The sequence below is a fragment of the Loxodonta africana genome, chromosome 24, assembly GCF_030014295.1.
Source record: "Loxodonta africana isolate mLoxAfr1 chromosome 24, mLoxAfr1.hap2, whole genome shotgun sequence".
NCBI lineage: Eukaryota > Metazoa > Chordata > Mammalia > Proboscidea > Elephantidae > Loxodonta > Loxodonta africana.
The window spans coordinates 32,843,236-32,870,663 of NC_087365.1; the positions used below are offsets into that span (position 1 = coordinate 32,843,236).

The 27,428-nt window shown below is 41.7% G+C and overlaps 1 protein-coding gene across 5 annotated transcripts in view; it reads left to right on the forward strand.

The window, feature by feature from the left end:
* The window catches only part of CBFA2T2 (CBFA2/RUNX1 partner transcriptional co-repressor 2), a 169,602-nt gene extending 142,673 nt beyond the window's left edge, over positions 1–26,929 (forward strand). For 4 of the 5 annotated variants that reach the window (XM_010591617.3, XM_023550157.2, XM_023550156.2 and 1 more), the window contains 4 exons: positions 658–853; positions 14,960–15,028; positions 17,896–18,086; positions 22,399–26,928. In XM_010591617.3, the coding sequence (XP_010589919.2) occupies positions 658–853; positions 14,960–15,028; positions 17,896–18,086; positions 22,399–22,698 (756 nt within the window). In that variant the 3' untranslated portion in view covers positions 22,699–26,928. Of the gene's footprint in view, positions 1–657; positions 854–14,959; positions 15,029–17,895; positions 18,087–22,398 lie in introns of all 5 variants that reach the window. The other variant, XM_010591618.3, reaches the window with a different exon arrangement.
* The last annotated feature ends 499 nt before the right edge of the window (positions 26,930–27,428 follow it).

Consider the following 27,428-nt stretch of genomic DNA (forward strand, 5'->3'; position numbering starts at 1 on the left):
TAGTTTTCATATCTTAAAAAAAAAAAAAAAAAAAAAGAATACTGCATTATTTGAATTGAGTTGTAAGGTTTAAGTTAATATATAAGGTGTTTATCATAGGTCTTGCTATATAGGAAGCATTAAATAAATAGAGCTCCAAATACGAGAATGCAAGCCTGGGTTCTCTTTCCCGTTGGAAGAGGGAGTTTTTGCTCGCACTGAAAAGGGAAGAGAATTTGTAGCACCTGCTCGAAATTTCCAGATACCCACTTTTCTTCCTTGGGTGATGTTTGTCTGGTTGCATTCTCCTCTAAGTCCCCAGCTTCATCAGTTAACTTGGGGTATTTAAACAAAGATATAATGTGGTTTCACCACAGTCTTTAAAGGACCATATTATAAAGAAATTCTGGCTGCTTTAACCTTAAAGAATTCAAATAACATCATTTTGAAATCCAAATATATATACATATATGTTTTGAATTTCAGAATGTGTGTGTATGCATACACACATACACTTTAAAAGAAGTAGTAAGAAAGGTGTTCAAATGTAAACTTGGTTTTCCTAAACCTATAGAGTACTTAAACCCCCATTTTCCGTATTTTATTTACCTGTCCTTGATTTTCAGTGTTGATTGAGTTTCCTCACCTCATTTCTGCATTACTTCTTCTTTGGCTCAGGCCCTGAATTGCATTATGGAAATGGTAGAGAAAACAAGGCGTTCCATGGCAGTTCTGCGGCGCTGTCAAGAATCTGATCGTGAAGAACTCAACTACTGGAAAAGGCGGTATAATGAAAACACAGAGATGAGGAAAACGGGGAGCGAGTTGGTCTCCAGGCAGCACAGTCCTGGGAGCGCAGATTCCCTCGGCAATGGTAAGGGGAGAGTCTGAAGGCAACGCAGAATAAACATCCGCCATTGGAATCTCACCTGAGATGACAGCGAAGCTGTTTTGTATCTCACTTTAAAGGAAGATAGTGCTTGTTTGTGGAGTCAGGAAGACTCAGGTGATTATGGAAAGTAAAGGAAAAAAGATGTGAAGCGCTCAAGAGCAGCACCTGACATATGTTCAAGAAATGTTAATTCTTCCTTGTGGAGAATGAGAACATTTGTGATTTTGTTGTTTTTAACTGTCTCTCTATGTATATGTACTACATGATGATCAAAGAGTGTTTGGTTGTTAAACTCAGCTTGCCTAAATGTAGTAGGTACTTCAAGTCCATCACATATATTCCTCACAAAAAAACCTGTTGCCATGGAATCAGTTCTGATTCATAGCGACCTATAGGACAGAGTAGAACTGCACCATAGGGTTACCAAGGAGTGGCTGGTAGATTCGAACTGCCAACCTTTCGGTTAGCAGCCAAGGAGCTCTTAAGAACTGTGCTATCACTTTCACAGTAGCCCTGAAAGTGTTTACCTCACCTTCCCTTCTCCCCCTCCCCCAAATTCAGGGAAATGCCATTTATGAACCACTGCCTGGCCTCCTCCTACAATAGGTTTTACTGTACCAAGCTGTGTTAATCACACTGTCCCATCTTGCCTTTTCCCAAGCTGAAGCAGCAGAGACATGAGTAACTGTTCTTTCAATCCAGAATACATCCAGGAAGCCACAGCTGTTCCCTAAAAAAAAGGTTCCATCAGATTCACCAAGTAACTGAAGAGGTGTCCTATCCAAAGGCACAGCTGAGTGAGAAGCCATCTGTGATCAGGCTCTGTCCCCACCCACCCACTTGAACCACTTGAAGTCCCCAGGTGTTCACCAGGGAGGGCAAATCTCTTCTTATGACAGGCCCAGCACCTGGCTGTTCCACAGAAGGTGACTGTTAGTCTCAAAAAGACGGCCAAAAAAAAAAAAATCAAGGCAAAGCAAGAATTAATATAGCATGCCCAGACAATGATAACTAGGAATCCCCCCTCTTCCTTTACCCATGGAGGTGATTTTTGACCCATCCATAGATTAGCACCATTATGTGGGAGATCTAGCAACAGCAAGACATCAAAGAATACAGTTAGCATGATTCCATTCATAGGAATGTAAAGACAATGCTAATCTTCAGATATCCCTCACCATCTGAAACCTCACAAATATTCATTATAACTTACAGAAACTTACCCAACGTTCATCCAACTTATAAGCTTTCCGTCACTGAGTCTGCATGTGTGTAGGCGAGATGGCATATAACACAAGAGTGAGATGTAGTCACGTACCACCTGTTCTGCAGACAGGATTGCAAGTCTTGCTGGTGCCGTTTAAACATTTCTGTGCATTACTGCTACTCGTCTATCTTAGCCTTTGTTTGAAAGTTTAGCTAGGGTGACTACGTACCAACTTGCCCCCAACAGTCCCAGTTTATGCCTGTTATCCTGTCATAATTCTTAGTAGCACCTTTCTCACTGTCAAAAATGAGAACTGTTTGGATGATAAGTTATACCGTCCCTCTAGATTTAGCTCTTCATGGATTCCAGTGTTTTCTTCTATTTACTTCATTGTTTTTTTTTCTCTTATAGTACGTGTTCATTGCACTGTAGAAGAAAAGCATAATTCATATCTAAATAAGAGTTGTATTCAAAATATGGACCAAAACAAATCCAAAAATTGTTTTGTTAATAGCCTGTGATGATATAAGGAACACGTGCCAGGTTGTATTGAGCACTGTTTGCCTTATCAAGGAAGTCAACTGAACTAAGCAGTATGCTTAAAAACATACCCTATTTTTATGCAAATAATCCTTACCTTCTACATTTCTTCTACTTAGCTGCAAGATAAGTGCCCTTGTGCCAGTTTTGTTACTTACCTTCTACATTTCTTCTACTTAGCTGCGAGATAACTGCCCTTGTGCCAGTTTTGTTACTTACTGTTTGTTTTTTTTTTTTAAACAAAGAATTAGCATAGTGCACTTACAAAAATCCCTGGGAGAGGGGGGAGTGGTTGACAAGAAAACATAGATGGCAAGTGCATTATTTGCGTAAAAACACAGTAGTTGTTGTGTATCCTGGTGGAAGTTCCTTATCTTTTGTTGGCTCAATAACAGTTTGCAGAACAGCACTCTGAGTAGCACTGTCCAATGCTGGGCAGTATTCTTGGGCATAGCACACAAGCATGGTCACTGATGTGTTATAAGTAGGTAATTTGTGTTTTTAATGTTTTAGGTTATGCAGAAATCCTTGGTGGATCGTTATTTAAATATTTAAGAGTGTTACAGTGATTTGGGGGGAAATTAGAGGCTTTGAATAGGCATTATTATTTTTCTTATTTAAAATGATAGAATATAAGTTCCCTCATCTGAAAATTAGTGATGCGCAATATTTCCAGGGACAAATTTTGTTCCTGATGCATTTTGGTATTTTATTTAGAGATGTTCAAGTGCTAAAACCATAAAGGAAAGCAAGAAAGTAGTTATCACAGAGGTCAGGAGAGTGGTTTCCTCGGCCCGGGGGGGCGGGGGTCGGGCGTGTGGATTATAGAAAGTGCAGAGGGAGTTCCTTCTAGTCATCTCTTGACTGTCTTCTGGACAGGAGTGCTAGTCTTGCTAGCGTCACTGGTCACCTCTTGGGAATTCTGGAAGGGTTGATGGGTGTTTACTTTAGAACTTGTTATTAAATTATAAATTAACTTTTTATGAACTTGTAGCCATTTAATATTTTTCAATTAAAGTTTAAAAAAAAAAAAAAAACTGACTCAGCCATTAGTATTTCCCAGTTTTTCTTGGTATTGAGAGCCATCCTGGGTGTTTATTTCTCATGAACATTCCAGGCCCTTCCCTGGAAGTTCTGATTCAGGGATCCATGAATCTGAATAGTTATGTTTAATGAATCCCATAATCAGGAAAATTTAGGAAACTGCCTATATTTAAGCCCACAGTAGACACGCCTATCTATAGTAACAGGACTTCTATACTATTTTTGGTGGCATGCATTAGCTAGCAGTCAAGGGTGACCAGACTCTAAAGGTAAACCTCTAATAGCTAAGGTGGGGACTTAAAGAAACAGAAACAAAAGTTAGCAACAGCTCTTTAGGGAAAAGTACAAAAAAATGCATCATTATTGTTCCTGGAAGGGAAAAACAATCCATCCAATTCATATATCCAGATAATATGAGCTTCAAAGAGAATGCACAGGGAAAACAGAAAATGAAAAGCTATCAGAATTATTTTAAAAATTATCCAGAACTGATGCTGGTGAGGAGTGAGCTTCGTGAATCAGGTGGCCGCTTGAGACTATGTTGGCATCTCCTGTCTGGAGGGGAGATGAAAGGGTAGAGGGGTTTAGAAGCTGGCGGAATGGACACGAAAAGAGAGAGTGGAGGGAGGGAGCAGGCTCTCTCATTAGGGGGAGAGCAATTGGGAGTATGTAGCAAGGTGTATATAAGTTTTTGTGTGAGAGACTGACTTGATTCATAAACTTTCATTAAAGCACAATAAAAGTTAAAAAAAAAAAAAAGTTATCCAGAACTGAGTAACAGTGTTCCAGATTGAAACAGCCCACCGAGGAACAATACAGTGGAAGAAACAGGCTTATCAGTTAGCATCATTGAAAGAAGACGGCGGAGCAGCAGTACTCTCAAATTCTGAAGGAAATTTATTTTTATTTATTTATTTTTTAGTTAACTACCTTTTATTCATTATTATTCGCTATTGTTAAATGAAGAGCACTTTAATAGAGCTTTAACAAAAGATACTGAAACCTCAGATACAGCTTGGCAAAATTTTTGTTGTTGTTATGATGCAATAAGCAAGTAATTGGTAACACTATATGTATTTAAATTTTTATTGTGCATTAAGTGCAAGTTTACAAATCAAGTCAGTCTCTCATACAAAACCTTATATACACCTTGCTATATACTCCTATGATGGCATAGTAGTTAAGTGCCATGGCTGCGAACCAAAGGATCGGCAGTTCAAATCCACCAGGTGCTCCTTGGAAACTCTATGGGGCAGTTCTACTCTGTCCTGTAGGGTTGCTATGAGTCAGAATCGACTCGACGGCACTGGGTTTGGTTTTGGTATATACTCCTAGTTGCTCTCCCCCTAATGAGACAGTACACTCCTTCCTTCCATTCTCTCTTTTTGTGTCCGTTCGGCCAGCTTCTGACCCCCTCCGCCCTCCCATCTCCCCTCCAGACAGGAGCTGCCCACATAGTCCCCTGTGTCTGCTTGATCCAGGAAGCTCACTCTTCACCACTATCATTTTGAACCTCATTGTCCAGTCCAATCCCTGTCTGAAGAGTTGGCTTTGGGAATGGTTCCTGTATTGGGCTAACAGGAGGTCTGGGGACCATGACCCCCAGGGTCCTTCTAGTCTCAGTCAGACCATTAAGTCTGGTCTTTTTACGAGAATTTAAGGTCTGCATCCCACTGTTCTCCTGCTCCTTCAGGGATTCTCTGTTGTGTTCCCTGTCATGGCAGTCATTGGTTATAGCCGGGCACCATCTAGTTCTTCTGGTCTCAGGAGGAAATTTATTTTTAATCTAGAGTTTTATACCCCACTAAAACATTAAGTGCTAGGTTAATGACTTAAAATTTTTCAAAAATGCACCTCCTGTGTATCCTTTATCATGATGTCTACTGGAGAACGCATGGAAGTAAATAGAGAGAGAGAAAATTGATGAGACCGGAGCCGACATGAGAAAGAGAGGAAGGGAATGAAGGAGAGTCCCAAGGCAACAGTGATAGCAAGCCTAGAGAGCAGCTAGTTCACAATGGAGTAGCCCAGATGGCTGTCAGAGATTTCTTCAAGAAAATGAAATTTAGAAAAAATATATATACAGAAGGAAAATTTGAGATTAAATTAGAAATAATTACACCAGAAACTTAGCACATGAGTAAACACAGCAGTTATTAACTTAAGAACAAACAAAAATTTGTTCTGGAAGATAAAAAGATTCCTAGAATATAAACTAAGTGATTAGCATTTAGTTAAGAGTAACGTAAATGTTGACTATTGATTTAACTGAATTAAGAGTATATGTCTGTTGGGAGGATGGAAAGGGAAGGAATGTGTGTGGCGGGTAGGAGGGCTAAAAGAGAATGAAATTCTTTCCTACCTTAACACCAAGTCAGTAGATAATGCCCGCAACTAAAAAATTGAGATGTAGCAATACCGAAGGAACCAGCTAAAATCGAAAGTGATTGCCTCTGGAGTGAGGAAACAAGAGTGGGGTTCTGCTGGTTTTCTGACAAGCCATATAGACCTCTGGGACTCTTTAGACTGTCTGCTCACCTACCTTGATTAAAAAAAAAAGTACATCTCTTTCATGAATCTAATTGAAGAGAAAGCCACTATAGTGAAGTAAACCTGAAAGCAAACTTTCGTATGAAATTTCTTGTGAAAATAGTTCATTCTGTTAAACATGCAAGCATTCTCACTAAACTGATCAAAATATATTTCAGACTAGCACTGTTCCTACAATTGAACTTTTAGTAATAATAATAAAATTTATTACTTTTTTTATCATTTTTACTAAAAAATCCCAGTTTTGAAAAACGCAAAATACATGCTTGACCATTGCTACAATTGAAAGACGTATATGACCTGCAGAGAAATGATGCTTCTAAGTAGTGTGGTTTGCAAGGCCTTAACTTAATTCTGTGTTCTAAGCTAGGCCTTTTTCTTCAGGTTTTTCAATCCTGAACGTCCATTAGAATATACCTGGGGACCTCTGGAAGAATCTTGATGCCCTGGCCCCACATACAGAAATTCTGATTTAATTGGTCTGAAATGGAACCTGGGCTCCCAAAGTTGAGAACCATGACTTTATGTACATTATCATTTAATTCTCAGAACAACCTCATGAGGCTGTCTTTTTTTTTAAAATAGTAAAACTGCATAACTCATTGTGGAAACCACAGAAACATAAATAGTCCATAATCCTGAACAATTTTGAAATGTCGCTGAAAATACTGCAATTTTATGTTATTTCCTAAGCATGTTCTCATATCATTAAAGATTTCATAAGCAAAATTTTAATGGCTATATGATATTCTACCGTCTAAATAGACTCTTAATTTCCTTAGGCCATTCCAGTGTTGGACACTTAAGTTTTTGGTTGTTTTCAGTGAGTAATGCACTGTTTAAAATCTTTGTATGTAAGACTTTGTCAAACATCTTGCATTTTTCCTTTAGGATATATTCTGAGCCATTTTGATCATGGAAATAGGGATTTTTGTTCATTTGATCTTGGTTTGTTTATTTATTTATTGTGCTCTAAGTGAAAGTTTACAGTTCAAGTCAGTTTCTCATACAAAGACTTATACACATTGTTATACGACCCTGGTTGCTCTCCCTGCAATGTTTTCTCTCCACCCTGTATTTCCCATGTCCATTCAACCAGCTCCATTTCCCCTCTGCCTTCTCATCTCGTCTCCAGACAGGAGCTGCCCACATAGTCTCATGTGTCTACTTGAGCTAAGACTCACACTCCTCACCAGTATCATTTTATGTTTTATAGTCCAGTCTAACCTTTGTCTGAAGGGAAATGGGAATGGTTTTAGTTTTGGGCTAACAGAGAGTCTGGGGGCTGTGACCTCTGGGGTCCCTCCAGTGTCAGTCAGACCATTAAGTCTGGTCTTTTTACTAGAATTTGAGTTCTTCATCCTACTTTTCTCCTGCTGCATCAGGGACTCTCTGTTGTGTTCCCTGTCAGGGCAATCATTGGTGGTAGCTAGACACCATCTAGTTCTTCTGGTCTCAGGCTGATGGAGTCTATGATTTATGTGGCCCTTTCTTTCTCCTGGGCTCATATTTTCCTTTTCTCCAGGTGGTTTGAGACCAATTGATGCATCTTTGATGGCCTCTTGCTAACTTTTAAGACCCCAGACGCCACTCGCCAAAGTGGGATGCTGAACATTTTCTTAATACATTTTGTTATGCCAACTGATCTAGATATCCCCTGAAACCATGGTCCCCAGACCCATGCCCCTGCTACTCAGTCTCTCGAAGTGTTTGGTTGTGTTCAGGAAACTTCTTAGCTTTTGGATTAGTCCACTTGTGCTGACTTCCCCTGTATTGTGTGTTGTCCTTCCCTTCACCTAAAATAATTCTTATCTGCTATCTAATTAGTGAATACCCCTCTAACTCCCTCCCGACCCTTGTAACCATCACAGAATGTTTCTTCTGTGTTTAAACCTTTTCTTGAGTTCTTATAACAGTGGTCTTACACAATGTTTGTCCTTTTGCGACTAATTTCTCTTAGCATAATGCCTTCCAGATTCCTCCGTGTTATGTTTCACAGATTCATTGTTGTTCTTTATTGTTGCGTAGTATTCCATTGTGTGAATATACCATAATTTGTTTATCCATTCATTTGCTGATGGACACCTTGGTTGTTTCCATCTTTTTGCTCTTGTGAACAGTGCTGCAGTGAACATGGGTGTGCATATATCTATTCATGTGAAGGATCTTATTCTCTAGGATGTATTCCAAGGAGCGGGATTGCTAGATCATATCGTAGTTCTATTTCTAGCTTTCTAAGGAAGCACCAAATCAATTTCCAAAGTGTTTGTACCATTTTACATTCCCACCAGCAGTGTTTAAGTGTTCTGATTTTGGTTTGTTTTGATGGCTAGAAAGCTAATATTTATGGGGTCAAAGCTGTCATTTTCCTTTATGGTTTGTTTTTTGACCTTGATTCCCACCCCAAGGCACAATAAATTTGCACCTATATTATATTTAAGTTTTGTATATTCTGGGCACTAGCAGTCTAATTTCTCCAAACAGTTTAAATTGTCCTACCATCAGTTAATGATAACCACTTTATTGCAGACATAATTACCATATACTAAATTCTGTTAAATACTTTGGTCTGTTTCCTTCATTACTCTTTTTAACCATATTAGTTTCTATCACTTCTAATAATAATAGCTTACTTAGGCACTTACTATGTTCCAGCCAGTGCTAAGCCCTTTACATGTGAGAAATAGGAAGTACTGTTCTTTTATAGATGGCAAAACTGAGGCTTAAATAAGTTAAGAACTTGGCCAAATTGGTCATACAACTCAAAAGTTAGGATTCGAAGTACAACATCCTGATTCTGGAACCAGCACACACTCTTAGCAATTATACTATACTGCTTCCAATAGGATATCAAACTTTTAATTATTATGGCTTTTAATATCTGGTAATATTAGGTTTTAATATCAGGTAATACTAGACCTGCTTCATTTTCTTGAGTATTTAATTTGTTCTCTAAGTTTTGTTTTTTTTTTTAATTATTTTGTAGAAAAGGTCAAACAGTACAGAAACATAAACTAAATTATGAGAATCTTGCACCCCCCCCCCCCCATACACACTTCTTCTGTCTTGCTCCCCTGGGCTCACTTATTAGTGTATCTTCTTATGCAATTTCCCTATGTACATATTTAAAGGTGTTTTTCCAATTTTTTGTTCTGAAATCGTTTAAGCACAATGAATACTCATGTACTTGTCACCTAATTTTTTTAAGACTTGCCACATTTGCTTTCTCAATGGGTGAGTGTGTCAGGATAAAAAAAAAGGTATATGTATATGTAGGTAAATAAATAAATAAAAATAAAATAAATATGTATATGTAGGTAAATAGGTATAATTTCCCCCAAACCATCATGATCAAACCCACTGCCTTCGAGTCAATTCTGACTCGTACTGACACTATGAGCAGAATTGCTCCATAGGGTTTCCAGGGCTGTAAATCTTTGCAAAAGCAGACTGCCATATCTTTCTCCTGCAGAGCTGCTGGTGGGCTGAAACCACCGACCTTTCAGTTAGCAGCCAAGCTCTTTTAACCACTGTGCCACCAGGACTCCAACCATCATGACACTCATCCTTAAATCCTTCAGCCAGTTTCTCCTAATAACTAGGATATTCTCCTACATAACCACATGACCACAATTCTATTAGTACACTCAAGAAATATCATATTGCTAACTAACATATAGTTCATGTTCAGTTTCCCCAGTTGTCCCCATGTGTTTTTTTATTTGTAACAGCTTTTTTGCAGATATAATTTACCTATTTAAACAATCCATTCAGTGGTATTTAGTATATTCATAAAATTATGTAGCCATCACCACAATCAATTTTAGAATATTTTCATTACCCTAAAAGGAAACCCCAGACCCTTTAGCAGCCATCCTACATTTTTTTTTCACAACACTCACACACACACACCCACAGACACACCAGCCCCCTAGGCAACCATTAATCTACTTTCTGTCTATGTATTTGTCTGTTCTGAAATGGAATCGTACAATATGCGGTCTTTTGTGATTGGTTTCTGTCACTTGGCATGATATTTTCAAAGGTTCATCCATGTTGTAGTATGTATCAGCTATTGCTGAACAGTAGTCGCTAGGTGGCACAAATGGTTACGTGCTTGCCTAATCAAAAGGTTGGCAGTTTGAACCCACCCTGAAGTGCCTTGGAAGAAAGGCCGGGCTACCTGCTTCCAAAAGGTCACAGCTTGAAAACCCCATGGAGCAGTTCTACTCTGCCCACGTGCGGTTGCCATGAGTCAGAGTGAACCCAACAGCAGTTGGTGTTATGGATGTGCCAAATTTTATTTATCAATTTATCAGCTGGTGGATATTTGACTTGTTTCCACTTTTTGGCTATTATGAATAATGTTATTATGAACATCCATGTACAAGCTTTTGTGTAGACATAATGCTTTTTTCAGGGCTTCAAATTGTTTCTGCCCAGTTCATTCATGGCCAAGAATGTGAAACCCGAACAGAACCAAATTTTTTAAATGTGGGTGAAGTGGAACGGGGAGAATTATGGCTTGAAGCCTTGCTAGAAACTGTTTGAACTGAACAAGGGCAGTGTGCACATTGCATAGCAACCCAATCTCTCGATGGCAGAGTCAGAAACAGTAGTGCCCTGCTCAGAGATGGAGGCCCACTGCTCTACTTTGAATGTGTGTTGCTGTCCACAGTCTTGGCATTAATCCAGTCTCCCACATCAGGCTCCTGAAAGAGCTCACTACACCTCTTTGGAGTCGCCCATTCCAGGGCTTCAACCCATAATTTTTCCCGTTCCACTTATTGTTCCACTTCACCCAATTTTTAAAAATTTAAGTCTGTTCTGATTTTGCCTGTCAACCATGACTGAACAAGCTTGAAGCCCTGGTTTTCATTTCTCTTGGGTGTATATCTAGGAGTAGAATTGCCAGGTCAGATGATAACTCTGTTTTTAACCTTTTGAGGAACTGGTAGACTTTTCTAAAACGGCTGCACCATTTTACATTCCCACCAGCAGTGTATGAGGGTACCAGTTTCTTCATATCCTACCAACACTTAGTTATTATCTGTCTTTTTGATTATAGCTATCTTAGTGGGTCACTATGAATCAGAATCGATTCCACTGCAATGGGTTTTTTGTTTTTTTTTTCACTTTACTGGGTATGAAGTGGTACCTCATTGTAGTTTTGATTTACACTTCCCTGATAGCTGATGATGTTGAGCATCTTTTCATGTGCTTATTGATCATTTACTGTGTATCTGTTTTAGAGCTATGTCTTTTCAGACTCTTTGCCTATTTATATATTGTGGTATTTGTCTTTTTATTTTCAGCTTTATGCATTCTGAATAGTAAACCCTTATCAGATAAATTATCTGTAAATAGTTTCTCCCCTTCTGTGGATTGTCTTCACTTCCTTGATCATATCCTTTGAAGCACAAAAATTTTTAATATTGATTATGTCTAATTTATCTGTTTTTTCTTTTGTCACTTATGTTTTTGGTGTTATATCTAAGAAACCATTGGCTGATCGAAGGTCATGAAGATTTTTGCCTAGTTTTTTTTCTAAGAGTTTAATAATTTTAGCTCTTCCATCTAGGTCTTTGATCCATTTTATATATGATGTGAGGTAGGGATCCAGTTTCATTCTTTTGCATGTGGATATCCAGTTACTCTAGCATCATTTGTTAAAAAGACTATTCTTTCCCACATTGAATTTTCTTGGCAGGTTTATCACTCATAATGTTTTTATAGTTTTCTTTCTTGCCAATCTAGGATCCAGTCAAGGATCATGCATTTCATTTAGTTGTCATGTCTTTTTATGTCTTTAGCAGTTGTGTCCTACTTTATTTGTTTGTCATATCATTGATATTTTTGAAGAGTCAAGGGTAGTTGTTTTGTATTAAAGAGAATTTTTAAATATAGTTTAACGTAAACAGTATTATTCTGCAGCATGTCTGGTAACTTGGTTTTTTCACTCAACAATGCATAATGGATATATCAGTTCACATTCATCTGGGGCTTGACATTTTGATGCTTGTTTCTTGCCTTGAAATCATCTTTTTCCACTGAGGAAAGAGACACCATGATAGGCTACTGTCTTATTCAGAATAGGCTTTAGGACTCAAGGTTCAAAAAGGATCAGGCTTCTCTTCTCACCACCCTCGATGAGCATTTTTGATACATACCACTTGTAAGAAGGATGGCACCTCTCTAGAAGACAGAAAATTGACAAACTCCGATCCACCAGGAACCGGACAATACTGTGTCACTGGCTAAGGCACAGAATTTTCATTCAACATATGGCATAATTTTGTCCTTTCGAGTATCTCCCTATCTCCAAACTGGGGTGTTTACTTAAGAGTAGGCAAAGAAGAGAGGCTTTTTTTCCTTGGTATGATCTGAATCAGTTAACCTGAAATCCTGTACTCTCCTTCTTAAGACCTGGGGTTTACTGTTCTCAACCACTGCAATGAGAAAAATGGCTGAAATCTTTGATGGACTGTCCAATTATACATCCAGGCCTTCCTTACAGCCCAATTCCAAGTTTATTAGCTATGCTGCTAGGTATTCACTCTAGTACTTGACTCTTAGGATCTCATCCAAGTTTGGAAGTTTTGCTTCATTAAGACACCAAATCTTAAGTCTTGCTGGATGTGGGCACTGGGTTAGTCTCCCAGAAGACAACAACTTTGACTTCCCACACTTGAGTGTTAAAAAGTGAAGATGTCTCTTTGAGGACTGAGGTACATCTGACTCAAGCCATGGTATTTTTAATCACCTCATATGCATGTGAAAGCTGGACAATTAATAAGGAAAACTGAAGAAGAATTGATGCCTTTTAATTGTGGTGTTGCCAAAGAGTATCGAATGTACCATAGACTGCCAGAAGAGCGAGCAAATCTATCTTGGAAGAAGTACAGCCAGAATGCGCCTTAGAAACAAGGATGGTGAGACTTCGTCTCATGTACTTTGGACTTGTTATGAGGAGGAGACCAGTCCCTGGAGAAGGACATCATGCTTGGTAGACTGTGTGCAAAAGAGAGGAAGACCTTCAATGAGATGGATTGGCACAGTGGCTACAACAGTGGGCTCAAACATAGCAACGATTGTGAGGGTGGTGCACAACTGAGCAGTGTCTCATTTTGTTGTACATAGAGTTGCTAGGAGTCGAAACCAACTCAACAGCACCTAACAACAACATGTCTTAACACTCAGACAGATTTACTGAACCATATTCAGTAAGGTTCCCAGTATTAGCAGCATAGAAGCCAATTGCTCTTTGTTTTCAGAGATCACAAATTGATGGTAAAATGTGTATTTTGTTTGGCATTCGTAGTTTTTCTTTTTTAACTTGTTATTTAACGCATACAAATTGAAACATTCTGGGGAAAAACATCCAAATTTTCAACTTTTCTTGTAAAATCTAAAAAATCTGGCAACTTAGTTCTAGACTGCCAGTTCATCTCAGTCCCCCCATTTGTGACCCGTTTATTTGTGTTTGGCTATGGTAGTCCCTGAGACTTTAATCTTCTTAGCAAATGAATTGAAAATCCTAACGTCTGTCTCTTTCAGGGTTAAAAATATAAAAACAGTTATTCTGACTTCCAGAAATACCATGAGAATGTCCCTAGCTTCCAGGCATGTCCTGAATAAGCTGAGAAGGCCCTGTGGGGTCAAGTACATCTCACCTTTTACTTCTCTCAGAGAAATATAATGCTGAGTACATGACAGATAACACAGGATATGATCAAGGGCATATTGATGACTGACTGAAGTGAAGTGACTTCTTGGTCTGCCAAGGCTTCCCCACCTCTGCCATGAGTCAGCAGGTCACTAGATATGATGGCTTATGTATGCAGTCAGATTCTTTTCAAAAATTATTACTCTGCACAGGGCCCCTTTTGTGGTGATGAAAATGTTCCGGAACTAAATAGTGTTGATGGTTACACAACATGTGAATATTCTGAATTGTCACTTAATTGTACAATTTAAAAATGGTCAAAATGGTAAATTTTGTATGTAGTTTACCACAATTTTTAAAAAGCCTAAAAATAATTACCCTGGCACTGACATTAAATTATATTAATTAGTTTTCATAATCTTTTTAGCAATAGAACCATTTCTTATAAAATAGCACATAAAATCTCAGTAAACATAGATGGTAAGTCACTTCCTGCTCCTGTGCCCTTCTCAGCAACTCCCCAAGGAGCCTTTTAGGGTAAATTCTGAAATGGACTGTTCCAGATCAAAGTATTTTCTTCTCTACGTGCTTTTTTTTTTTCTTAGTTTATTTTATAAGGATTTTAAGACACTTGGAACTTCAGTGTTGCCAAGAAACATAGCTACAGAGCACTTGCCAGAGACCTGTGCATGATAGAGACAGTTAAATTGAACACATACACATAAATATCTGCATGTAGTTATATTCATATATTTATATTTTGGGAAGTACCTTAGAAATATGTGCATGTTTGTAGGAAAAGAATTAGGACGTATAAATAAGTAAAAAGAAGAAAATGAAGACCACTTTAAGTACTCTGAAATACTGCTAATATTTGATGCATATGTGTATTTTTTTAAGCTAATAATTATACTATTTTATAAATTGATTTTATCATTTGTCAGAATATTTTTGGCACTAAATGAACATAAATGTTTGCATCTAAGTGATGAATGAGAGATCTAATAAAAATTGTTTCATGAAAATAAAGCATGCTGATTATAGACAGGTTCTGACCCTGTTCTGTTTCTCTCTCTTGCAGATTGCCAGCGAGAGTTCAACAGTAGGCCGGGAACAGGATATGTACCTGTGGAGTTTTGGAAAAAAACTGGTATGTATCTGTTTGCTGGTAAGTTGTGTGTACTCTCTAATTTGTGTGTGCATGGAACACAGATTGGGGGCAAAGGTTGGTAATGGGTCGTTTATATATATATATATATACATATATATATAATTTTTTTATATATATAAATGTATTATTTATAGATAAAGGCATTTGGACATTTTTCAGGTTGCCTTCTCATATCCTAAAAACAGCATCTTTATAGTACTGTTTTTGTATACTACATATATATATATATATGCCTTTGTGTGATCCAGTAGAATGATGTGAAAGGGACTTAGATATGTATATAACCTGTGTCTGGGCTTATAACTTCTTTCTCTTTATCAGCTAGCATCTGCATACACCATGTTTACTAAGTTAACACATTTGGTAAATTCTGCTCTTTGGAACAGCTCTTTAATCCCTCTGCTCTTCCTTTAACCTTTACTGTTCCTAGCTTAGTCAAGGCTGTACTGGGTGGGCCTGATTTTCTACCAGAATAAAGGAGGGTGGAGACTTGCTGTTCTGGCAAAATGAAAGAATAAGCTAACCTTAAACCCCTAATATCACCCTTATCCAGTTACTAGCTTTCTTTTCCTTCTTGACTCCCCTTCCCAATGACATCATTTTAGTCCAATACGGTTTTTTGTTTTCTTCCTAAGATAAAACTTGCTTCTATAAAGAATTAATGCCTGTTATTCATAAAGACTCTTTCAAGCACATCAAGATCATAATAAACAAATGGGCAAAAGATATGAACATAGAAAGTATATGCTATGGAAATATAAATGCCAAACATATTGCAAAATGTTTTTCTTCATTGGTAATCGGGGAAAGTTCAAGATAAGCAACCCTGATAAGTTAGCCCCCAGGGTCTTTAACACTCGATTTACTGATGCAATTTTACAAGACCCTGTTGGTGATAAATCATCAAAAGTTCATATACAAAATGGTTAAGTGTTACCAATATCCAATGAGTTTATGCAAATTCTTCAAATTGTTCCTCACCTTTCATGCTTTTGAATCCTTCCTTTCAAAAGCAAGTGATTCAAACTTAAACACACAGATTGTTAAAGGGGTAGTGGTATAAAGATACTGTTTTAGGATATAAGAGGGCAACCTGAAAAATGTCCAAATAGCCATGAATATGAATGACTATGTTAATTTATGGTGTGATATCACAACAAAAGTTTTTTTTTTTTTCATTAAAATTAATTTGGAAAAATCCCTGGAGTGTGAAATGGGAGAATATGTATTATATTACCAAGAAGTGGAATAAAATTGGGAAATGAAGATAGAAATTGTCGAGGCACATAGAGCACAAGCCCTTAATAACCAGCATCAGACAATTACTATCAGGAAAGTTTTGAAGTTGGCAGCCCCTCCTCTAGCCTCAAGGAGGGAAAGTCGTGGAACTGTAGTGACAGGGAATCCCGGAGGAGTGTGTTTGCAGTGCAGGTTCCTGAGCTTACCCCTAGAGATTCTGGTTCAATAGATGTGCGGCACCAGAGCCTGCATTTTTAATGACTTCTACAGGTGGTTCTGATATGGATTAGCTGGGAACTGTTCTGTGTTCTCAACTTCTCCGTTCACATACATGCAAAGGAGGAAAACTCCTGCCCGTCACCATCCAGTAAAATCCTCAAGGCAAACTGTTCGGGGGAGGGGGAATGTTGCCCTTAGGAACTGTTTCCTCCTGTTTACATTTGTCATGAAAAGAGTGAGGGGAGTGAAAGTTTTGCTTCCTTCAGGGTAAGCCTGTTCTTTGATGTCTCAATGATTATATTAAGACTGGTTGTAGGATTCTGTATCTTCTCACCTTGGAAACCAGTACGGGCCAAGGTTTGTCGAGGCCACTCACTTCTCTTTGGTAAGAAGGGTCTAGTGACTTTACTTGGGAGGTATCTTTGGGAACTTTGTTGGGCAGCTAGGTTTGAGCCCTTGCTCTGCTACAGTGCCAACAAGTTACCCAAAGTATGATTTTCAGTTGATTTATCCTTAAACTGAGAGAGAAGATAAAATGTACCTCAGAGGGAGATTCGAATCAAAACTACCATTTTACACTCAGTAGGATGGCTGTCATAAAAAAAAAAAAAAAAAAGAAGAAATGACAAGTGTCGTTGAGGATATAGAGAAATTGAAACCCCCATCCATTGCTGGTGGGAATGTAAAATACTGAAGCCATTGTCTGAAACAGTTTGGCAGTTCCTCAGAAAGTTAAATATAGAATTAGCATACGATCCAGCAAATTTCTCTCCTACGTAATACCCAAAAGAATTGAAAGCAGGGACTCAAACAGATACTTATACACCAATGTTCATTGTAGCATTGTTCACAGTAGCCCTCCTATGTTCCACTTAAAAAAAAACTTGCTACTGCTTAAATTGAGGTCCTCTACAAGAAATAGACCCCTGTAAGAACGTCCCATTTTCTGCAGGGAGAAAAAAAGCCCAACTCCTTAGCATAGCATGCAAGACTTCCCACAAACCCCTTTCCACCGATCCTTCCACCGGGAACACACATTCTTGATCCTTCCCTGACCCTAGTAAAGCGGATCACTTTCCCCCGTGGAATTCTCGTCTCTTACATATCATGGTATCTAAGCCACCTATATACGTGGTCACTAATAGTTATGTCAGTATGGACAACATCTTTGTCACCTGTGTGTCCCCATCTCCATCTACGTACCCAACAAATGATTGCATGAATGGACAGCCAGCCAGTGTTCAAATCAAAATGAATGCATACATCATGTGTTCATCCCTGTGTATTTTCACTTATCTTGTTCTCAGCTCTGTCCCTTCATAGGAATGATGTAGGATGGGAGGAAGACAATTTCTCGACCAGTTGATCATACTGTCACTTTCTTCTAGAAGAAGCTGTGAATAAGGTGAAAATTCAGGCCATGTCTGAAGTACAGAAGGCCGTCGCTGAGGCAGAGCAAAAAGCCTTTGAAGTGATTGCAACAGAGAGAGCGCGGATGGAGCAAACCATAGCGGACGTCAAACGGCAGGCTGCAGAAGACGCCTTCCTCGTCATAAATGAGCAAGAAGAGTCAACGGAGGTCAGACTCTAGTAGGCCGTGGTGCCTGGGCTTGGGGCAGCTGGAGTGACCAGGCCCACTGCTCACCTCTCAAGGGTTGGGCAGTAAGACACAGTCCACTCTTGAACTAGATGAGTATTATTTTTACCCAGTACCAAAGTTTTGTTTCTTACTCTAGGGCTTTTTTTTTTTTTTAATAGTATTGTTTTTTTTGGGCAAAAGATTACATAGCCAATTAGGTTCCCATTTGACAATTTCTACACAGATTGTTTAGTGGCATTTTTTACAATGGATCAACATTCTCTCTGATTGCATTCTGGTTTCTGGGTCTCTTGCACACCAAAGTAGTAAGTTGTTATCTTAAATTCTTCTCATTAATTAGTTTAAATTTTAAAAAATCATCCTAAAGACAGACTTTGTGTAATAGCATGATAGTAAGGACCAACACCGACTGAGTGGGCCTACTGTGTGCCAGCCACCGAGCAAACTGTGTATAATATCTTTTTGGTCTTCACAGTGACCCTCTGAGATAGGTACTGCTGATCCCTAATTTACAGACGAGGAAACTCTTCCTTAGGGACTGTAACTGACATAAACCCGCAGTGCTGAGGTCAGGGTAAGGAGCAAGGAAATGCACAGTCCTATATAGAGCATTTCGGAAACCCTGGTGGCAGTTCAGATCCGCCAGGCGCTCCTTGGAAACTCTATGGGGCATATGTACTCTGTCCTATAAGGTCACTATGAGTCGAAATCGACTTTATGGCAACGGGTTTGGTTTTTTGTTGTTTTATATATGCTAACCAACAGGTCGGCAGTTCACATCTGCCAGGTGCTCCTTGGAAACTCTATGGGGCAGTTCTGCTCTGTCCTATAGGGTCACTATGAGTCGGAATCAACTCAACAGCAGTGGTGGTATATATATATATGTATATAAAACATTTATAAATAAGATTGTGAACTGAACTGACAGATCAGGTGAACCTTCCAACTGATTAGAGCCCTGGGTCCAGGACATAGTGATGCTTCTATAAAGGACGCTCATATACCACAATGAGTATAAAAATGAGAGAATTGAAAAGAAAAAAAGTGTATAGAAAGGCATAACAGGTCAGCCGTCCTTCTGAATTCAATGAAATTTTCCTGTAATTTTCAATTTGAGTCATTTCCAGCTTTTAGATAAACTTTAAGTCCTGAAGCAAATCTCTTTGTCTAAGTAGGTATATCCCACCTACAGGCTGAGAGATTAGCTGTCTTTGGGACATTTCCTTGAAGTTAAAGAACTGTAATTTTTTTTTTTTTTCTCATTAAACAAGCAACAAATTTTATTTTCTTATATCAAAATGATCCATCTCTGTATAGCAATGCCAAGCATGGCAATCTGAAGGTGAAAATGCCTAAATATCGGCTGGCCATTGCAGGAGAAGTGGTAAAATTCCTTTTTGTAGCGCTCCAACAAAGACAGAATGAACTGTGAGAAAATCATTCCTTTAGACTCTCGCCATTCCCTTCTCCCCTCCTACTTGAGAATTGTATTTGAGCAGCAGTGTATCTGTGTGATTTTAAACAAAGCACAAAGTGGCTGCAGGTGAGGAGCACATTCACACCCATGCCCCCAAACTCACTTCCCAGAGGGGAGGGCTGGCGAGGGCTAGGCTTTGGGTGAGTTTGCACTTAGACCAGAAGGGCAATTTTCATCCAGAAAATTCTGTTTGAAGTCTTAGCAGGTATTCCTGGAGTTTCTCGTTCATCTTGGAGAGGTGGTTTGGTATAGGGGAAGGAGCCCTCACCCTGGCATTGTGCCCTCAGGAGTCAGTTTTTTTCTCCGTGCAGTGGGTGTAGCTGGTCTCATCGTTATTATGAAGATAAAACTAGACCGTGGTGGTGGAAGAGCTTTGAAACTTCACTGCACTGTGCAGATAGAAAGGATTCTGTTATTATGTTGTTAATTAGTGTGTAAGCTCCTTCTCAGTCAGACCCATGCATCTCCCCTGTAATGCCTGATGGTGTAGGGATGAAGTGAGAGGTCCCCTGATCCCCACCACAGGGTTCTTCTATTCCCAGCCTGGATTTCCAGGCAAACAATGGTTACCAGTTGCTTATGAAATGGGGAGTCATTTCTCCTTTGGGCCAGCTTTGCAGTAAGATCAGGGAGGCCTGGAGTGGGCCCCAGGGATTTTGAAAAGCTCCAGGTAATTCTGATTCATTCAGTCCCGGGCCACACTGTGAATGCTGTTGGCCTAAACTGATGGCCCATGCTTGACAAAGGAAATTCTGGAATCACATTTCTGACTTCCCTGGCCAATAACTCAGAAGGTTTGTAACTGTGCCCGTTAACTACAGAGGACTGTTCAGCCAAATCTGTCGCTCCAGCTTTGAGGAATGCTGATTTGAAGGGTGACTGCAACAATAAGGTTTTTGTCTTATGTCTTGGCAGAAAGCCTCATAGTTGAATCCTGGAAAAGCCACAGAGAAAGAGAACGTAAAACTGCCCTTTTCACTCCTGGTTGCTTCGACACTAACCACATTGTTCTTGCATTTCTACAATCCTGACCCTGTGGGAGACTATTTATTTTTGCTTTATTGCATCTCATAAATCATGAAATAATGCTTTTTTAAAAAACAATAGCAGCTAAGGTGAAAGTAGCAGTTGTTTAATGCTCTGACCTGGTCCTGAGATGCTCTTGCAGACTTTACAGAGGGAGTGGGGCCCTCCCGTTCAGTTGGCGGCAGCCCGATTGCCCTGCGTTTCCACTGCCCCCGTGTAGGCAACCATGAGTTCTCCCCCGCAAGCAGCGATGTTCTGCCAAAGCATTGTTTGCAGTCAGCCTGTCAGACCCCAGAGTATGAAATTCTCTGGAGGGCAGTTTGCTTCAGGATCTATAAATGTAGCCTAAGAATCCGTCTGTTCACCCTTTGGTCCTCATGCCGGTGCTGGCAAGTTTCAGCAGTCCCTAGAGGGTATTTCCTCAGAATCCTGTTGCATTAGAAGGGAATCTGCAGTCTTTTTAATGCTCTTTGAAATGAAATTTGTACATTGGGTATAATGGAGTCAGGGGGTTTGGGCCCCCCACTCTGCATAGCCACTTAATCATTTTAAAACCTTTGGTAAGTCCCTGCCCCTTAGGCCTTCAGTTTTCCCACTTGTACGATACCAGAGGTCGGCTAGGTGGCCCCAAGGGCCTGTCAGTACTTGTTGTCTTTTGTTTTATACTTGGGAACAAGTGTCCTGGTTTCAGTCGGGGATGGTTTCCTTCTTCCCCGACTAGACTAAGCCAGCCCTGCTGACTGGCTTCTGCCGTTCTAGAGTGGTGGGCGGGCAGCAGGCCAGCTGCTGAGGTCCTTTCTGACACCCAGGAAAGCCTTCCTCTTGGCCTGACGCCTCAGAAAGCTTGGCGGCTGCCTTCTCTACAATACTGTTCCTCCCTTCTAGTTGATTGGGGAAAATGTAAAGTTGTCTACTCAATTTGACTGTTTCTACTGCGTCTTTCATGGCTGCTACTTCCCGCGCTACCCAAGCTCACTTGGTTCGTATCTTCTACAGTAGAATTAGTGCACTCCCAACTGGTGCTCTGTACAAGTAGTAAGAAAACTCCCTGACCTAGGCCGCAGGGGCCCTGGATTCTGAGGTATTGCAGGTGGCTCTTGTTCACAAGCCAGAAAAATATTTCCATGATCCCCTGTCCACCTGTGATTAGCCACATCCTTACGAGGAAAATGGGCGTAGAAGACAAAGGGATAGTAGCACAGCTACCCCCACTCCTAGCCGTCCATGCTGGCTCCCTGGCAGGCGAGTTTTTTGAAAGATCGGCTATTGCCCTCTGCACCTTTAAAAGTCTCTGTTAAAAGGTCAGGTGTTGTCAGTAAAAATGATGAAGATCTTTTCATTGGGAGGAGCAAGGGAGAACATGATTCCCTGTAAACACATGTGGATGTGTGGTCTTAGAATAGAGAGGCACACAGACCCTTGAACAGAGTTTAGTTTGGTCACTGAGGATTAGAATAGGAGTACAAAAAATGAGTCTGTGCCTTAAACAGGAGACGGGGATTGCCACCTACCTGTGCTGGTGTCACGCGAGGTATTTTCTCATGCATCCCCTCATCTCACTGTCCCCGTCATCCCGCGAGCAGGTAATTTTCCTGAATTACAGATGAGGGGAACTCAGAAAGGGCGTGTATTCCTCCAGCTGAATAGATGACAGTAGAGGTGGCGCTCAGCCACAGGCATGTGCAGCTCAAAGCCCGTGCTCTCCCCATCCCACCCTCATTCTGCTAGTGGTGACAGGTCTGCCCCTCATGATCCAAGCAACCACTAATTGATGCCTGTGTCTTGCAGAACTGCTGGAACTGTGGCCGCAAAGCCAGCGAGACGTGCAGCGGCTGCAATATCGCACGATACTGTGGCTCTTTCTGTCAGCACAAGGACTGGGAGCGGCACCACCGCCTCTGTGGCCAGAACCTGCACGGCCATAGTCCTCACACCCAAAGCCGGCCACTGCTTCCTGGAGGGAGGGGCGCCTCAGCCAGGTCAGCCGACTGCAGTGTGCCAAGTCCAGCCCTGGACAAGACTTCTGCGACCACCTCACGCTCCTCAACTCCTGCCTCTGTGACAGCCATCGACACCAATGGGCTCTGAGCCCCAGACTCCAGTTAATCCTGATGACCACTCAGCTAGACAAAGCATTTGTTGAACCACAGGTGGGGGGTGGCTGTTTGAACCAGCACAAGTAGCTGTTGGGTCATCAACAAGAAATGAACTAGAGGCAGGAAAAGTGTAAGCCTCTCCGGGCACTTGTCCCAGTTCCCCATCAGCTGTCTGTATCCTCGGGGGAACCGTAGTGCCATTCTCTCTCCGCACAGGCAGCGGGCTTGAGCCACCTGCCCCGTGGCATTCCTGGTTTGTTCCTCTCCCAGCTGAAGCTGACATAGCCAGCTCCTTTTCAGTGTAGACCACCAGCTCCTTTTCCTGCCTCCTTGAAGCAGCAGACTCTGATGTGCCCAGCCAGGCTGGAGGCAGCTCGTCCCATGCACCATTTCCTGCTCCATCCATTGTCCTCATATGGCCCGGAGGCTGACAGCAGGCCGTGGAGGGGGCACCCCGCAACAGGAAAGGGCCCGCTCTCACCCTGAATTCCTTCCTTGAGCCCCCTCTCTGCCCTCAGCAGATGACACTGATTGGCTTCACAGGGACTCTGGCAGGCAAAAAGCGTTCAGGACTCCCTCCTCGGCCCTGCTGTTCAGACTTAGGAGTCTCAGAAACAACGGGAAAGAAGTCAGCATTTCATTAAAATCACCTTTAGTAAGAAAAAATAGACTTCCACCAAGTATCACGGATCATTTTGGACAAGACCTTCCAGCCCGGCTGGCTAGTTTGAGACCTATTTTGTTGTTGTTGTTTTTCCCTCTCATTTGACTTTGCTTGTGCAGAAAATCATTTCCAGCGCATGGATTGGTCTGGAAGAGAATAAGACTCAGTTGTGGATATCCTGTTTTCTCTGAGCATGTTGGCCAAACGAGTATAATCAGATTATTGAATGGATCATCTATTGGAAATACAGACCCTTTTGTCAGCGCTTGACTGCACAGTCGTCTCGTTCTGTGTCCTTTTATTTCTCCAATGGCGCATGTCAGGATCACTGTGGATCTTCTCATGGCCTCTGTTTGGCGCCTCTTGAGCTACAGTGGTCCCACAGGATGTGATGTGGTGTATTGGTAGGACTTGCGCCACCCATCAAGGCCTAATCACATCTGAGCAACCCTTCTGGACCCAAAAGAGTTCTTTAGACCTCATAGCTTTGTGTTGGGCATACTATGTCCATCTAACAGCCGACCACAGGTTACTGTTAGACATACAATCTCAGTCTCCCTTCTCTTGTCTAATACCTTCCCTCTTTTGGCTGAGAAGTTTTGCGAAATCTGAGAACCATTTTGGGAGAGTCTGACCAATCTGTCATCAGGGAGTTTTCCCGCTGCGTAACTGGCTCTCCTTGTGCCCAAGTGTAACATTGCCTAGCCCTTTGTAAAATGCTGGGAACTCCCATACATTTTTCCCTGCCAGTTCAGGTTTTGTTGGGAACCCAGGGACCTTGACCCTCTTTCTACCTTTGAGCCTCCCGCACACATGCCTATATTTACTTAAGAAACAGGGTGTCTCTTGATCACCTTGAAGCAGTCGTGGAGCCTGTAAATCAGTTAGAGCGAGAAGGTGTCTCATGGTGTGCACGGGTCTGTCCTTGGCTCACTGTGCTTTCATTGGTAACACCAGTTGGATGAACACCTAGGCAGGTTTTTTAAATCTCCAGTGGCCATAAGACTAGCCAGGGTGGCTCAGGTTTTTAATGGTTGTAATAAAGAGTCAAAATCAACAAAATAATATTTACCAGGGCTTAATGTCAATTTCCACAGTTAAGGTTTGAGTTTAGTGTGTGGGTCCTGGCCTACTTTTGTGGGCTCTGGTTCCAATGACTGTTTGGTTTTCAGAGTCTTTGAAGGACTCTGCATTGCTTGTGTGCCTCCCCAGAAGCCAATGGGAAAACCTGGGTATATTACACACTGTAGTTGAATTCTCAGACCTTCTGCTGTGTTAATTCTGGTCATTTTCACATGGGGGTTGCTATTCAGATTTAAAGAATCCCTTTCACTAACTCTCTCCTTTAGGAAGTCGTCCCCCAGCTCTCTGGGAGGTGTGAGGAGCATGGCCTGAGTGGCCAGGGGCATGCTTGAGGAGCCGAGTAAGTCCAGGTTCCCCACTTGGTTCCCAGCCTCTGCTGATAACCACCTCAGCTACCAGGCTGGAACTGGAAGTTCAGGCCCCTCACTCATCTACAGTTAGATTTATTACTGTTAGTATATTCAGGCTCTTTAGAGGACTAGGCTTGGCAGTTTATTTGGGAGGACAAAAAAGTCAAAGAGGGGCTTAGGGTCGTGGTGTTACTGAAAGTACTGTCAGGTCGATCACAGGCTCTTCGATAATATCCTAAAAATCAGCGTGTCTGGTGGATGAGGCAGGTGATAGGATATCATGGCCCTCTGCCAAATAAAGAATGGTTACAGGAACCAGGCAAGACCAAAAAACGGGGGGGGGGGAGTTGCGATTGAGTTGATCCTGACTCATGGTGACTCCATGTGTTTCAGAGTAGAACTGTGCTCCATAGGGTTTTCAATGGCTTTCAGTAGTAGGTTGCCAGGCCTTTTTGCCGAGACACCTGGGTGGATTCAAACCACCAGCCTTTTGGTTAATAGCCAAGTTCTTAACCATCTTTGCCACCCAGGAACTCAGACCAAAGGGCGACCAAAATGGGACCTATCCTTACATGTTCTGAGAGATGTTTGAGGGCAGGGTCATCATGACTTTGGTGGTCCTTTGGGTCTCCCCACTGGCCAACACCATGTCTGAGTCCATCCAATGAGGGAAAGTGACTCTCGAGAAGAAGCAGTTTAAGCACTTCTGCTCAGGAGGAGGTAGCCCCCCTTGTGAGAGGTGAGCACTCCACCTTGAGAGGGGTCCCTGCAGCTCCAGGAGTGGAGCTCTAGCAGATCTCAGGCATGGTCCTGCAACCTGAGATCACAGATGGGTGGTTCTTCTTTAGGACAGTGCTGAGTCATGAATGTCTCCGATGGTTCCTGGGTGCAATGGTTGAAGACTGGAAGGGTCCATGGCTGGGCAGACTGCTGCCCTCTGCAGGGTGGATATCCTTTGCCCATCTGGGCTGGTTGCTCCTCACTTCTGGTTGTCAACTGAGCATCTTCAGATTCTAGACAAAAAATCGTCACTTGGCTTTGTACAGCCTTATCTCAAAGCTGACTTATCTCCTGGCTCTATGAAGTGCTTGCAAAGGGTGTAGACATTGTTCTGGGTAGCACCAGAAGATAGCTCAGTAAGTGGGTTTGAAGTTTCAACAACACAGTTGGAATTCTTTTGTGGTAGTTCTCCAGAATGGAGGAGACTGAAAACTAGAAGGGATTATGGATTGAATAAATCTTTTTTAAACAGAACACACCTTGGAGGCTTTCTTCAGAACTGCACTAGAACCAAGGTTTCCAGGCTCCCAGGTCAGTAGACTAAGCCAACTTTCTTACAGATTTTAGGCTACTTACGAAGAACTGGGTGGTGGCATGTTTGAACCAAATGTAAGAAAATCCTGAGGCGCCTAGACTGTTCCAGCATGAGCCAGATGCAAGCTGTCAGAGGAGTCCTACCCGGGCTGGGGTGGAGTGCTGGGCAGGCTGCTGAGTAGGGAGGGCCCTTCCAGCTCTGAGTGTCTGGTTCTTGTGAAACCAAAACGTTGACTATCTGCCCACGTGCATTAACCTGCTCATTCCAAAGACGGTGGTGCAGGTGACCTCTTCCCCACCAGCCAGGAGAAGGTTGAGAGGCCTGAGGGATTTATGCAGCCCCCTTCCCTCTCCACAACCCCAGAGATGGAGCGCCCCCTGCAGGCCCCATCTGCTCAGGCCTACAACTGCCCAGTGTACGCTCTTGATGCTTATACCAAATAGGGCATGCGCGCTGGCATCTGTCAGGGACAGCCAGTCCCTGCTCGGAGTCGGCAGAGAGAAGCAGCAATAAGCATTAGGTGAATGGCTGAAAGGGCTGTTTGTCCTAAGAGGCCTTCGGTCCACTTTTGCAGCTTTCCAAGTTTGTGATGAGGCTACAGAGGGTCCGTCCATCAAAGAAAGTCCAGAACGTAAATGAACAGAAACCTAAGCCTCCGAGCGTGGTTTTTAAAGGGGACGATGAATGTGAAGCCGCAGGACGCGTTAGAGTCTGGTTTTGTGCTTTTGTCATTTTACTCCGATAGGAACTTTTGTTACTTAGCTCTGTGCATAAATTATTTAATGTGCTGTATAAATGAACCGAAACTGTTAAATATGTACTTAGTTTGTTCTACTTAAAGTAGTCAATAAAAAGGCTATATTCCTTTTCTGACTTGAGCTGGAATGGGACTTGGGAGGGAAGGAGGGCGCACCATGAGGTAGGCGTCCTGCTGGTGGGCTTCTGTGTCCTGCTCCGCCTTCCTCCCCGACCTCCTGGGGGCCTCTAAGCAGTCCTTATGGCCTAACCAGCATCCAGGAGAATGAAAGCAGGCAGTGTTGCTTGGGAGATGGTTCTAGACGTTGGAACCCCACAGGGCCTGGAGCTGGGCCTCTGGGGGCTGGCTGTAGCTGCCCTGTTAAGGGCGGTATGCCCACTGGGCGGCAAGCAGAAGGGCCCAGCCCTGCCCAGCTGACTGCTTGTGCCTGTGACTTTGCCCATCCATGGTCTGGCGAGGCCTGATGGACCCACAGTCAAGTGCAGCACTCCCAGTTTTTCATTTTTTTTTCACCTTAACTGATTTTTTAGAAGTGGTCTTTTAATAAAGAAAA